This window comes from Triticum aestivum, chromosome 5B, assembly GCF_018294505.1.
Source record: "Triticum aestivum cultivar Chinese Spring chromosome 5B, IWGSC CS RefSeq v2.1, whole genome shotgun sequence".
Lineage (NCBI taxonomy): Eukaryota > Viridiplantae > Streptophyta > Magnoliopsida > Poales > Poaceae > Triticum > Triticum aestivum.
Genome location: NC_057807.1, coordinates 120,533,555 through 120,547,260, shown reverse-complemented (window position 1 = coordinate 120,547,260; position 13,706 = coordinate 120,533,555). Strand labels below are relative to the sequence as shown.

At 47.3% G+C, this 13,706-nt stretch overlaps 1 protein-coding gene across 2 annotated transcripts; it reads right to left on the bottom strand.

Moving 5' to 3' along the window:
* Nucleotides 1–2,424: 2,424 nt before the first annotated feature.
* Nucleotides 2,425–7,653, bottom strand: LOC123110734 (pentatricopeptide repeat-containing protein At2g31400, chloroplastic). Of its 2 annotated transcripts, XM_044531330.1 has the most exons (5): nucleotides 5,307–7,653; nucleotides 4,326–4,539; nucleotides 3,540–3,724; nucleotides 3,108–3,406; nucleotides 2,425–2,988 (listed from the first exon to the last, which is right to left on the bottom strand). In XM_044531330.1, exons 1-4 carry the CDS (start codon nucleotides 7,220–7,222, stop codon nucleotides 3,145–3,147), a joined length of 2,577 nt encoding a protein of 858 aa, XP_044387265.1. In that variant the 5' UTR covers nucleotides 7,223–7,653; the 3' UTR covers nucleotides 2,425–2,988; nucleotides 3,108–3,144. The 2 variants fall into 2 exon arrangements, with proteins under 2 accessions (XP_044387265.1, XP_044387264.1); XM_044531329.1 differs by having other exon boundaries at nucleotides 2,425–3,406; nucleotides 5,307–7,652.
* Nucleotides 7,654–13,706: the final 6,053 nt, after the last annotated feature.

Below are 13,706 nucleotides of genomic sequence, written 5' to 3'. Positions count from 1 at the left end.
TTCGTTTGGGTAGTTTCGATCAGTTCAAATCGGTGATTCCAAAGTGAACGAATTGGCTTACAGAAACTTGGTCACTGCAACTCGGTGAGACCGAAATTCTAGGGTTTGGCTCTGGCAGTGTATATGATCAACTCGGTGGGTCCGGAGTAGATGTTTTCGGTGGGACCGAGTTGGCTATTTAGGTTTTGGACATGTATGGATTGGAGAAAGTGGTAGAGGGTTTTTGGAGCAATATCATCAAGCACTTGAGCAATTGAGTCATGATCAAAACCTCATCCCCTTTTAATAATATTTACTTTCCTATGGACTCAATGTGATCTTGGATCACTTAACCAAAAATGTAGAGTCTTGAAACATTGCCAATCCATGTCCTTAGTGTTTTGAAGGGATCCACATCCTCATGTCCTCGCCATGTCAATGTTGAACTTTTTTGAAATACACTAGATAAAAGCATTAGTCCAATAGTATGTATGTTGACATGAATTACCAAAACCACCAAGGAAGAAAGTGTGCTTTCAAAGCTTCACCGCTGCAATAATGTCATCCTTTAGGATGCCCCAATGTTTTTGAAAAGCCCGAGCAGGAAATCCATCAGGCCCTTGCGCCTTCAAGGGCCTGATCTCGAACATAGCATCACTGATCTCCTTATCTGAAAAGGGAGCACATAATTTCACATTCATCTCCTCTGAGATCAGGCGCCACTCGAACAAGAATGATCTGCATTCAAGCTCATACCAACTTCAAATAAATTTTCAAAGTAACTCATCGCCATAGCTTCCATTTCTTGTTGATTAGTATGGAGCACTCCATTACCATCAGTCAAGCCTTTGATTAGTATGCATTTTATATTTTGTGATTAGAGTAAAGAAGACTTTGTCAAGTTGCTCGATACTTAGACATCTCCCATAATGCTCTTAGTCAAGATTTTCTTAAGTATGTTGTCAAGTTTACTTTTGAACTCTAATTTTGATTGTCTTGGCGAGAAAATTGTAACATCCCTTGACTTTGCAGATATATATTACTACCTCTTAACATTGTTTTTATTTGAGCGTAAGTGAGGTATATAATGAGGGTGCTTCCCTTTTTTGTGGTTGATTTGCTAACAAGGTCAATGTTTGTAGGTACATATGGATCTTTTTTTATAAGAACGAAAATCTACATTGGCATACAAATTTCTCTTTTCTTGTCACCTGCAAGTGTTCTAGTGTTCTTTTCTTCAAAGCAAGCCGAGGTTTAGTCTAACCTTTTTAAAAAGGTCTAGCAATACTAAAAACACTGCAGAATATGCACAAATAATTATATTGTTGGATGCATAACAGCTATAAAAAAATTGAAGTCAACTATTTGTATATTTAAAAAAGTTGGAAAGAAGATAAGTTGATTAACTTGTGGTTTGTCTTAAATTGGAATTTTTCTCTTTTGAGATATAGTTTCATATATTTTATATTTCATGAATAGTGCAAAGGACCTTACGTTATTTCAATTTTCGGCGTAATTGGGATATATGAAAAGGGCTTCATCACGGTCAGCACTTTTTGTTGTCCTCCTATTAAAGTCTATAATTGTTTTTTCCGAGAAAAAGAGTATAATTGTTAGCTGCAATAGTGATAATTTTACCGCATATGTTGCAAAATACATACCATATATGTATTTACTAGAGCATGTTAGAGTTAAGCAAAATAGTGAGGCATCATCTACACGTACACCCAACAGTTCCCGGAGCACTTTTCTCCATCCAGAATCCAGATAATAAACCACAAACAGTACTAGTACTAGTAGTAACAGTTATTCAAGTTTGTTTGCGAATCTGCTGTTGGACCAATCTCTTTCAGCTGTCATTCAAGTTTGTTTGCCATGGCCTCCCTTCTCTCGCTTGGGGAGCAGAGCATATCCCCTCCCAAATTGCTGGATAATCATTAGTTTGCATGGGCCTCAAGCAACCCATCCATCTTGCTGGTGGTGTTGCTGTGCTCCCACACGCAACCCTTCCTCCCTTTTTCTTTGCTGGCTTTTGCAACTTGCAGCCACCCCTCTGAATTTATTTTGATCTTCAAACTTCTCGGCCATTTCTTTTCCGAGAAAAAAAGAGAGAAAACGACGGATCATTGATTTCTTGCCACAAAGAAAAAATCAATCGAACAACGCTAACCGATCATTTACCGATCCCGTGACCAAAACCAAAACCATCGGTTCATCCTTTCTCCTTGGTATGAATGTCGCTCTCGCCTCTCTTCCTTTGACTCCGCCCTCGTGTAAGACGTCGCTTCAACGACTCAAAAGTATCTAAATTAGGAGAAGAAAAAGGCAGATATGCAAGGGGGTATGCGAGGAAGAAGTCAAATACCGATGAGAGCGAGAAGCGAACCAACAATTAAATGTAAAATGAAAACCAAAGTAAAAAAAATGGGCCACGGGTCGGCGATATACAGTTTCCAGACAATTTTTTGACCATTTCGAACGGTTGACAATGCCCCATCTCCAGGCCCAATTGTTCAGAAAGGAGCCATGGCAACTGAATGAATGAATCTAACAGCCTACACATTGCGCTCATCTCCTCCACGCCTTTTTGCTTGCCCTTTCCATGGCGCCTCGTCAGCCAACCACTTGAGCTGCCCACACAGCCACAGGCTGCTTGCTCATCATTCATGGATCGGGAGATGCCATTTGCATCTTCAGCAAAGCTGATGGCATCTTGTAAAGCAGCATCACGATCCAAAGGGGGAAACCAGCCAGTGGGGGTGTCAGCGTCATCCATCCATGGCACTTGCCGAAACAAGAGCTCCAGGTATCTGCCTTCACCGGAGGAGTACCAAAACAAGAACTCAAGGCATCTTAACCCGCTGCAGATGACCCTCTGGGAGCAGTGATTCCCAGTCCTTGCTGTCGACGAAGCGACAATCAATAGACGACAGGGGATCCAATCTGGTGGATTCTGATTAAACTTCTTTTTCCACCCTTGATGAGAGGAGTTGGAACTTGAAAGGCACACTGCCAATTAACAACAGGATTCAACAACAAAACAAGCTCCTATTCGGCGAGCCTATAATACACTACACAGTCTTCTGAAAGGCAGAAGACAAACTAAGGAGAGGCGGGGGAGAGCTTACAGACAAGGCTGCTACAGGGTATGCGGTGCTTTACGGGCTACAACTGCAGCGCCTCCAGCCTCGGCACCAGATTGGATGGGCTTGCACGCTGCGCACGCTCGTCGCTGACGAGTATCGTGTTGATGGTGCCGGATTCTCTCAACCAGGCAGCCACCACGACGCTGGGCGATACAAACCTTCCAATGTTGAATCGCTCAACCTGAAACGGTGCTCCGATTGAGTTGAGAAGTGCTTCGATGACATGGCGAAGAGTGCTTGCGCCCGCAATCTTGCTATGCTTTCCCCACCCTGTCAGAATGCTGTACAGATATACAGAGCATGGTTTCAGTACAGATACAGATGGGAGGAAAAGTTTACAGCCTTTGCATTTGCAGACACAAAACTACCATAAATGTAACAAACACAAGAAAAATAAGTTGTAGCATCGAGTACCTTAGAAACTCAGGCATAGCTCGTCCTTCGAAGACAATAGAGCGCACATTCAGGAGCCATGCATGAACCATTGCTTGAGCTGCACCACATGACATAAGGTGCAGGTCCAAGCAAAACTCACTCCATGTGTTCTCCCACACACGGAGATTTACCCCTTTGAGCACAATTAACTGAGCTCCTTGCCTCTGAAAATAAGAAGGAACACACATTTGTCATGCAGTTCATCGAACGGATTAGCCCCGTGTATGCAGTTTAACAGGGAACATTTTACATAGCATGCAACACTTGCTACCCTACATATGAAGATGGTTCAGTACAATTAAATATCAAGCTGTCCAATAAATACCAATTCAGGACAATTTAACTACTACTAATCTGAAAACAACTTCCAAAGTAATCATAAATGTCAATAGACTACGTAAAAAATGTTTAATTGAAATATTAGAATGGCTATCACATAGCATGAGTATCTTCATTCAAGAGGTAAGATCAAAATCCATGTATACTAAGGTTAAGGACAATGACAAAATCCATAACACTAAGGGAATAAGAAAGAGTACAAACTATTCAAGTCACTTAAAAGTTAATATAAAAGAACAAGTATTACTATGATACTATTTCATCTATTCAAATATAACCAGTAGTTGAGAATAAAAATTACCCCTAAGCATTGATAAATTGTTAAGGATTACTCAAGGATTTAACCTTTTTAACAACACAAAATCTCTGCTTTTGCAAATCAACACAATACTTAATTCAAAGATGTACACTTCGAGCAGATCCTACCTGGCCAAAATGCCATAGCATATCAGTAAGAGCATTATAAAAGGCAGAGGATGTTGGAGAATCCATGCGTCCCAGCTGATTAAAAAGGGACTGCGCTTGCGACCAAATTTCTTGGTAACCCATAAGGAGCCCATACGCAACGCCATAGACAAAGTTATCAAACAAGCGAAGTTGTTCCAGTAATAGGGCTGCATCTTCAAAGTTATTACAGCGACTGCAAGAACGGAATTAAAGCGTAGAGTTAGTTACCGTATACCAGATTTGCAGGTTGGAGAGGAGCACAATGTGATTGCTAATTCAGATTTATGTACTAATAACATGATTTCCTAACTCAACTCATATGTATTACACTTCTGTTTTGGCCAAAATAAATATGGAGACATAAGGATATCTTCGGCTTACACTCTTTTCTAGAACCAGCAAATAATGACAGGATGTAAAATAAATAGTACTCCCTCCGTTACTAAATATTTGTCTTTTTAGAGATTTCAAATGGACTACCACATACGGATTAACGGATGTATATAGACATATTTTAGAGTGTAGATTCACTCATTTTGCTCCGTATGTAGTCACTTGTTCAAATCTCTAGAAAGACAAATATTTAGGAACGGAGGGAGTATTTTCCATACGCAGATCATATATCCTGAAGGCTAACATTTAACCAGTGCAAGCATACATCCATATTGGACTTAGAAAAAAATAAACTGGCAGGAAAAAGGTAATTAACTTCCAGTACAATGCAGCACAAAATTTTGAAATTTTCAACTGGCATGACAAGTTTAGAACTAAATAGCTAGACAGCATCTAGTGGCAGAATACCGAGAACAATTTCCAGTATAATACAGCACTAATTTTTTTACTTTCAACTAGTACAACAAAATTAATAACAAAATGGCTAGACAAGCATCCAGTGGTAGAATACTAAGAATTAGAGAAATTTGGCATTAAAAGGCTTAAGTGACAGAAATCAAGATGTACCTGCAAGCATTCAGGATCGCAGAAAATGTAACAACATTTGGCCTTACACCCTGTTGGACCATCTTCTGAAACAATTCCAGAATGAAATATAATTCCTGAGACCTCCTCATCCGGACATCAATGGCAGAGTGTCCTCTTGTCACTGGATTAGCAGCCCTTATGATCTGGCCATTATAAACCCCAACAATGCCCATGTCCCCAACTTCAGGATCCTCCTCAGCATGTACCTTAGACTTGCCAAATGCATCGATTATTGTGTTATATGTAACCACATTGGGCTTGATACCCATCTCGGTCATATCATTTAGCAAAGATAATGCCCACTCTACCAATCCATTCTTGGCCAATGTGTCAATGAAAGAGCTGAACAGAACAACATCGGCCTTTAGGCCAGATTCCTTAAAATCTAAATAGACATTAAATGCATCTCCATGCATTCCTGCCTTTGAATAGATATCAATCAAAGTTGAGTATGTGAGTACACTAGGAGCTACCCCGCGTCTCCTCATATCTTGGACGAGGAAAGAGACGATGTCCAAGCGTCCCTGCTTTCCATATCCATTAATCAAAGAATTGTAAGTGACAGTATCCTTCTCAATCCCAGAGTCCTCCATCTCGTCACACACAATGGCAATTTCGGCATACTTTCCGGTCTTCACATAAATAGCCAGCACTGTGTTGTAGCAAACTCGGTCCAATCGAATTCCCAAAGACTTCATCTTTTCGTACAACTTGAGTGCCCCCTCATACTTCTCCAGCTTGGAGTATCCATCAATCAGTGTACTGTATGTAACAACATTTGGCTTCAGCTTTTTCGCTTCCATATCCAGCAGAACCTGCATAGCAAGCTCGATGTTGCCACACTTGCAAATTGCATCGATAAATGTGTTGTATGTATAAATGTCACGCCCAATGCCAAGATGGATCATTTCATCAAAGACAGCACGGGCATCCTCCAAGTGCCCTGCGCGGCTACATGCAGAAAGAAGTGAATTGAAAGTCTTCCGGTCGGGACAGAGCCCATCCCGTAGCATCTGACGAAAATATCCGAGCGTGAACCTGAGGTCAACACCCCCTTTCCCGCATGCATCAATCACCGCATTGTACGTAACTGTGGTAGGCCGCAAGCCTGCACCCTTCATCGACTCAAGCACCCCCATGGCCTCGGTCGCAAGACCACTCCTCGCATATGCTGATATGAGCGCTGAGTATGCAAACACCGTTTTGCCATAACCCCCTGCAATGCCAGCATCAAAACCTCTTCTTGCGAGGTCTGGTCGCCCCATCTTGCCGAGTGCACCAATTGCGGCGGTCAAAAGCTTGCCCTTATCGACGGAGCCATTGCCAACAAGGGGCAGTGCAGCGTGGAACACCTCAAGCGCACGGAGCGCAGACTTGTCCCTGTCGCCGAGCTCCCGAAGGACATGGCAGTAATCATCAGGACCAACCAGCTCTCCCCGGAAAGACGAAAGCGATGCGCCGAGCGCGCGCCGGTCTTCAGGGGCAACGCGGAGCAGCTTGTCGACACAGCGCCCAGCAGCAGCTGAGGACGCGCGCGCCCCGCGTTCCTGGCCACCTGCACCACGGTTGTTGCGCTTGGAGATGTTCTTGGTGGAGCGCGCACGCCGGAACTCCGGGCCAAGGGCCCCAGCAGCGGCGCGCTGGGGCTGCACCGCCCACGGCGTGGCCGGGCCACTAAATAGCGGGTTCTGGACGGGCGGGCACGCCACGGAGTGGGAGCCCGCCGCGAGGAAGGGCGGGCAAAGCGCCGCCGCCGCGGCAGGCGCCGACGCGGACGCCGACGCATGCAGCCGGGCAGTGGCTGTGGCGGTGGCCGCCGCCGCCGCCGCCGCGGGGTGGTGGGAGGCGGCCGCCGCGTGCGCCTGCGACGGCGTGAAGTGCGTCGTTGGCGCCATCACGGCCACCGAACGCAATCACCTTCCTTCCTCCACGGACTCCCGGCACCGTACGTAACCCGCCTCGGAGACTCTCCCAAACTCCTCCAAATCCTTCCACGCAACCAACAGCTTCTCCAATCTCTCGCCCCGCAATCAGGCTGGACCGGAAGCAAATCCCGGGAGACAGCGACCAGGGGCAACTCGGAGGAAGTCGGGATATTTATATGGCCGGAACAAGAAGATCGCTCCCGCGTGCGGCGACGGCGATTACTGCGTCGCCGCGCGCTGGCAGCATGCTAGTAGTGGCGAATGATTTGGTGATAAGATTGGATTAGGCGGAATTGGGGATTGGATGGCTGGGAAAGGAAGATCGCACCAGGCTGCGCGGGGGTGGGGGAGGGAAGAGATAAGACGCCGGAGCAAGCAAGGAAGAGAGAATTATTTCCGGAAGATTTCTCGACTGGAAAGCGTCACCGGTTTTGTTGGTGGTGTAAAGTCCATGACCTGTGGGGTTGCCATTCGAGGTGGCCCAGCTGCAACGGCAGAGGGTGGAGGTCTGTGCGAGTGACATGTGGGGCTGACTAGGTCCGGATCAGCTGAGCTGGTGTTGTTGTGCTTATTAGGCCAACTCCAGCGTACGACCCCAAACGGAGGTCCGTTTTGCGCGGATTCTGTCTGTTTGTGTAGGACAATGGGGTCGTGTCCGGACCTGTCCTGAAATGCCGTGGTCGTGCGGCCGCATCCTTTGGCCCCATCATGTCTGCCTCCATTTTCAAACAACAACGTTCGAAATACCAAGCCCTAGTTCATCAGCCTAGCAGCCCTAGTTCACGCAGGCAACAGAGTCAGCGGTCTACATGTCCTCGCCGACAACACAGCCAACGGTCTACATGTCCTCGCCGGTAACAGAGCCAGCCTACAGAAAGAATAGTTTGTCACCGGCAACACAGCCAGCGGCTAGCAACACAGCCAGCCTCCAAAATGAATATGTTTCTCGCCGGCACACAGTGAGCGGCTGGCACCCATGCCAACCTCCAAAAAAGAACGGTCACGGCCGATCAGACGACCTAGTTCAGGTCGTCGGCATCGAACATCTCCTTCTGCCAGGCCTCGAACCAGCTCCTCGTCTTCTCGCTCATCTTGGTCAAGTCCACGCTCATGATCGCAAGGACCACCTCCTTTGCTTTGGTTGCGGCATTGGTGGTCCCGATTTCGAGTTGCCTCTGCCTGGCCGTGACATTGGCAGCATCGATGTCGAGCTGCTTTTGTCGGGCCGCCTCCTCCATGTCGATCTTCCTCTTCTTGGTCGCCTCCTCCATCTCAAGCTTCTTCCTTTGAAACTCTAGGTATTGCTTCATTTGCTCGTCCTTGCTTTGTCGCTTCTTCTTGTCCCTCACATCCTCTTGAGACATCATGTCGTGTAAAGTCTCATGCAAGGCCATAGATGACGCATCACGTACGTCATCCACCTTGGAGTTGGGCTTGCCCCTCGGCCTCTTCAATGCCTCGCCATCTCCACCTCCGACAAACGCGGCCGCCTTCTTGCCTCTCTTTCTTTGAAGTTCACGGTATTGATCTTTGAACTTTGGACAATTGTTGATGAGCGTCCAATAATGCGTAAGAGTGAATGGCTTGTCATTGTGCCGGGCCTTGAATGCTTCCAAAGATTGAAATGCCTACACCACATGATCAACAACAAATGAACATGCAAGCATATACAAGGCCGAAGTCTCATGGTCGTAGCAAAAAAAGAACTAGGATGAGGAGAGCATACCAAGTCCCCAATGCCGAGACCACTCACGGGTCGTGCTTCAACGCTCTCAGTGCGGCACAATACTTGTTGCACTCTTGTTGGATGAACAACCACCTCTTTTGAATCGAGGTGATACCACGGTTGCTCGTAATTTGGTAGGGCTCAAACATCTTTCTTTCATGGAATGTTTTGTGGACTCTCGTCCAAAAAACAAGGCCCTTTTGTTGCACGCCGGTCCTCGGATTTTGACTAATCTCCATCCAACATTGGCAAATCAACTTGTCCTCGTATCGTGAATACGAACCCGTGCGCATGCTCTTCTTCCTCTTTTGTGCTTCCGCTCTTTGGGTGAACTCGTCGATGAACAATGGCTCGCCCGAAATGTCAATATCAAAGCCATCTTCTTCATCACCACCGCCTTCGCAATAGATGGCATCGTCTTCATGCCACGAGTCACCATGGTCGTAGTCCGCATGGTCGCGGGCTTCTTCATCCGCAACGTATTGGGCGCGACCATCCTGACTTTGGGTCTCGTCGGGTTCGTAGGCAACGCCATGCCCACACTCGTAGATCACTTGCTCCATGTACTGGTTGTAGAATGGGTCGTCGACCGTTGGTGTTGGTGTTGCCATTTCGTCGAACAGGACGCGGGGCGACAACATTGTGCCCGTAAACGGTGTCCGTGCTTATTTTCTTTGCATCTCCACGGCCGGCCGGCCGACGCTACTAGAACCTGGCGTGACGTTGAGGTCGATGACGACCGAGGGGCGCGAGATGGACGACACGATCACGCTAATGTCCGGCGAGCCAGAAAAACGGGTGTGACCATCGTCCCTTGGCGGGGGAAAGCCGGGCGACATAGGCATGGTCCGCGACATCGACGACGAGCAATGTTGAGGCCTGGCGACCGACGAGCCTGTGCTTGTCGGGCTGGCGGCCGCACCAGAGAACCCCGCTGGACGGCAAATGCCAAGCATTAGGAGCGCGTGCGCTTTGTTGACGATGGCATCCTTCTCATCGACCTCGGCCTTGCGCCGCGCGGCCTCCACCGCATTGCGCTGGGTGGCGAACTTGGCCACGGCGGTCTTGCCCTTGACGGCCGCCCTCCGGTTCCTCCTCTTTGCCGATTATGCGTCCAACTTGGCGAGCTCCTCCGTCGTGCACGCCGACCATGGCTTCCTTGCACCCTTGGTTGCCTTCTTCTTCACCTTTGCGGGCGGGTCAACGGCCAAGCCGCCGGAATTCGACGGGGCATCGGCCATGGACGGGGGAGGGTGGGGGCGGGATGTGGGAGGGTTTGGGGGGAATGGCGCCAAATGGGGGCGCGGGGGGTTTTGCTTGTGCAACTGACAGGCGGGCCAGGGGAGGACATACGTGCGCGTCCCGCCCACACGTTGGCTTTAGATAACATGGCAACTTCTTATAGCCGATCGTTGGCTATATTATTAACCATGCTCTTAGAGCATCTCCAAAAATGCTTTTATATTATTGGATGGAGGAGTGCGTAACAAAAACTGCTAGATGCAAAATTTACACAAAAACACCCAACTTCAATGGATGATGTAAAATACATCAGTCGCGCGGCTGCTGCTCCATCAGGTGATGTAAAAAGGGGCATCAGTCGCACGGCTGCTCTCCTCCTCTGCTCGAAGGCTCTGCCATGTCACTTCACGAAATTGCAAATACAAACAAACAAATCCTTGGACATCCTAAATCACCGACGAAAGTACCTCTCTAGAAAAAACGGATGGAGTACCAAAATAGTTGCACATCAATCTATTGTGCGTCTCAACCCATTCTCTTCGGGTGTACTCACGACCAAACACACAACCACCATGCTTTGGCTTCTTCCTTTGGTGTATCGCTACTAGCATATCAATGTCCTCTCCTTCGGTCAAATCAAATTCGTCATCCAATGAAAAATCATCCACAAAAGAGGAGTCGCACGAGCTCATCAACAATAGGGGAATCACCGTCAAACTACAACTTCACGTCCTATAAAAAACTCAAAGTTTTTGCGAATTTTTACCTTTGGGGAATTTTGTCCAACACGTTGGGTGCAGGGTGGAAAAACCGGCCGACAGCTGGTTGAAGCCCTGATGGTGCTCATGCCGGCCGTCGAGGGTGGGCGGCTAGGTCTACTACGCCCTTGGATGGCTGGCGGATAGCGAAGGAGTCCACTTACGGTGATGCAACACCGGCACATCCGACCGAAGCAATGGCCGCTCGGCGAGGTGACGGTGGTCGCGCGGCTGCCCCTGCTAGCTTTGGCAGCGAGCAGTGCTACTCCGGAAGGTGGCCATGAGATCCTGGAGCCATCACGTCCACTATCGCTCCGGCGAACATCCAAATCGGCCAAAAAATCCTCGAAGGGGTAGATCCAAATCGCTGGGTCGTTGGGGGCTCTGGCGGCAGGGATGGGCGACGAGGTCTCGGGATGGACGGACGAACGGCGGCGGTGGCGTTTCTGGGGCAAAATCACCGGCGACGGGAGGCAGGTGGGCGAGCAGCGGGCAACGTGAAGTGTCACAGTGGCAATTGGGTGTTTGCGCGGTGGCTGGTCGTTTACATCACGCGTGGCCAAGTGATGTATCTTTGCATCACTTGATGATGCATTTACATTATAGTGTAAACTTGTAGTAAATTTTTATACATCTGAATCATCTATTGGAGGGGTGTTTTGGGGCCTAATGATGTAAAAGATGGTTATTTATATATCTATATTATCTATTGGAGATGCTCTTGGAGCATGCATTTCAGACCGTAGCTGATTGATTTGTAGTGTAAGTTTTAGTTCCCATAAAAATGGTTTTACAGGGTGTGTATATTGATGGGGAATGAAGCATGAAAATCAAAATAATTCCTATGAACACTCAAGATCTATCTAGGATTAGCATAGCAACGGGAGGGAAGAGTGTGTCTACGTACCCTCGTAGACCATTAAGCGAAAGCGTATATCGCGCGGTTGATGTAGTCGTACTCTTCGCGATCCGATCACGATCCAACCGATCTAGTGCCGAACGGATGACACCTTCGAGTTTAGCACACGTGCGGCTCGATGATGTCTCCTCCTTCATGATCTAGCAAGAGAAGGCGGATAAGTAGATGGGATCAAAACTAGCACGATGGCATGGTGGTGATGGTGGTAGTGGAGCAACGGTAGCGCTTCGCTAAACAAAAAACCGTGGACGAGAAGTATGCCGAGAGGGAGAAACGGGGCAGCAGCCAAGGCCAATGTGTTGGGGTGCCTTGTTGCACCCCTCCCCTATATTTATATGTGTGGGAGGGCTGAGAGTCCAGCCCTACTCCTAATAGGAGTTGGCGCCAAGGGGGAGAGGACTTGGACTCCTAGTCCAATCCTATTCCTACTAGGACTCCCCTTTTTTCCCTTTCCTAGCCACATGGGCTTTTGAGGACATGGTGCGCCTGGCCCAATAAGGCCAGGGCGCCTGACCTTAGCCCATGCCAACCCTTAGGGCATGGTGGACCCACTTTTGGACTTTCGGACCCCTCCAGAATCCACTGGAACCTTCTGGGAGCTTCCCGATACAATACCAAAAAAACTGCACTTTTTCTGGTACCCAAAATATGACTTTCCATAGATAAATCTTTACCTCTCAACCATTCCGAGACTCCTCGCGACGTTCGGGATCTCGAACAACATTCAATTACCAATCATAAAATATCCCAATACTACTTTAGCGTCATCGAACGTTAAGCATGCGACCCTACGGGTTCGGAAATCATGCAGTCATGACCAAGACCTCTCTCCAGTCAATAACCAATAGCGGGACATGGATGCCCATATTGGTTCCTACATATTCCACCTAGATCTTTTATCGGTTGAACCATGATGTCAAGGATTCGGTTAATCCCATATGCAATTCCCTTTGTCCGGCGATATGTTACTTGCCCGAGGTTCGATCGTCGGTATCTCCATACCTAGTTCAATCTCGTTACTGGCAAGCCTCTTTACTCGTTCTGTAATACAAGATCTCATGACTAACTCATTAGGCACATTGCTTGCAAGCTCTTTATGATGTTGTTTTACTGAGAGGCCCCAGTGATATCTCCCCATCACACGGGGTGACAAATCCCAGTCTCGATCCATGCCAACCCAACAGACACCTTTGGAGATACCTGTAGAGCATCTTTATGATCACTCAGTTATGAAGTGACATTTGATAGCACACAAGGTATTCCTACGGTATCCGGGAGTTGCATGATCTCATGGTCTTAGGAATAGATACTCGACGTGAAGAAATCTATAGCAATAAACTCAAGTGATATGATCAAATGCTAAGCTTACGGTTGGGTCTTGTCCATCACATCATTCTCCTAATGACGTGATCCTGTTATCAAATGACAACTCATGTCTATGGTTAGGAAACCTTAACCATCTTTGATCAACGAGCTAGTCTAGTAGAGGCTCACTAGGGACATAGTATTTGTTTGTGTATTCACACATGTATTTAAGTTCCCGGTCAATACAATTCTAGCATGAACAATAAACCTTTATCATGAACAAGGAAATATGATAATAACCAATTTATTATTGCCTCTAGGGCATATTTCCAAAATATATAATTGGGACAATTGCATTTTTGTCCCTAGTTGGTTCCTACCCACGGGTTTTGCCCTTACTTTTTGAGCTTGCTCTGTTTTGCCCTTACTTTTCCCCTTTGGTGTATCAAATGCCCTTCCATCACCATGTCGTGTTGTCAAAGGCCTTTGACCGTTACTTTGGAC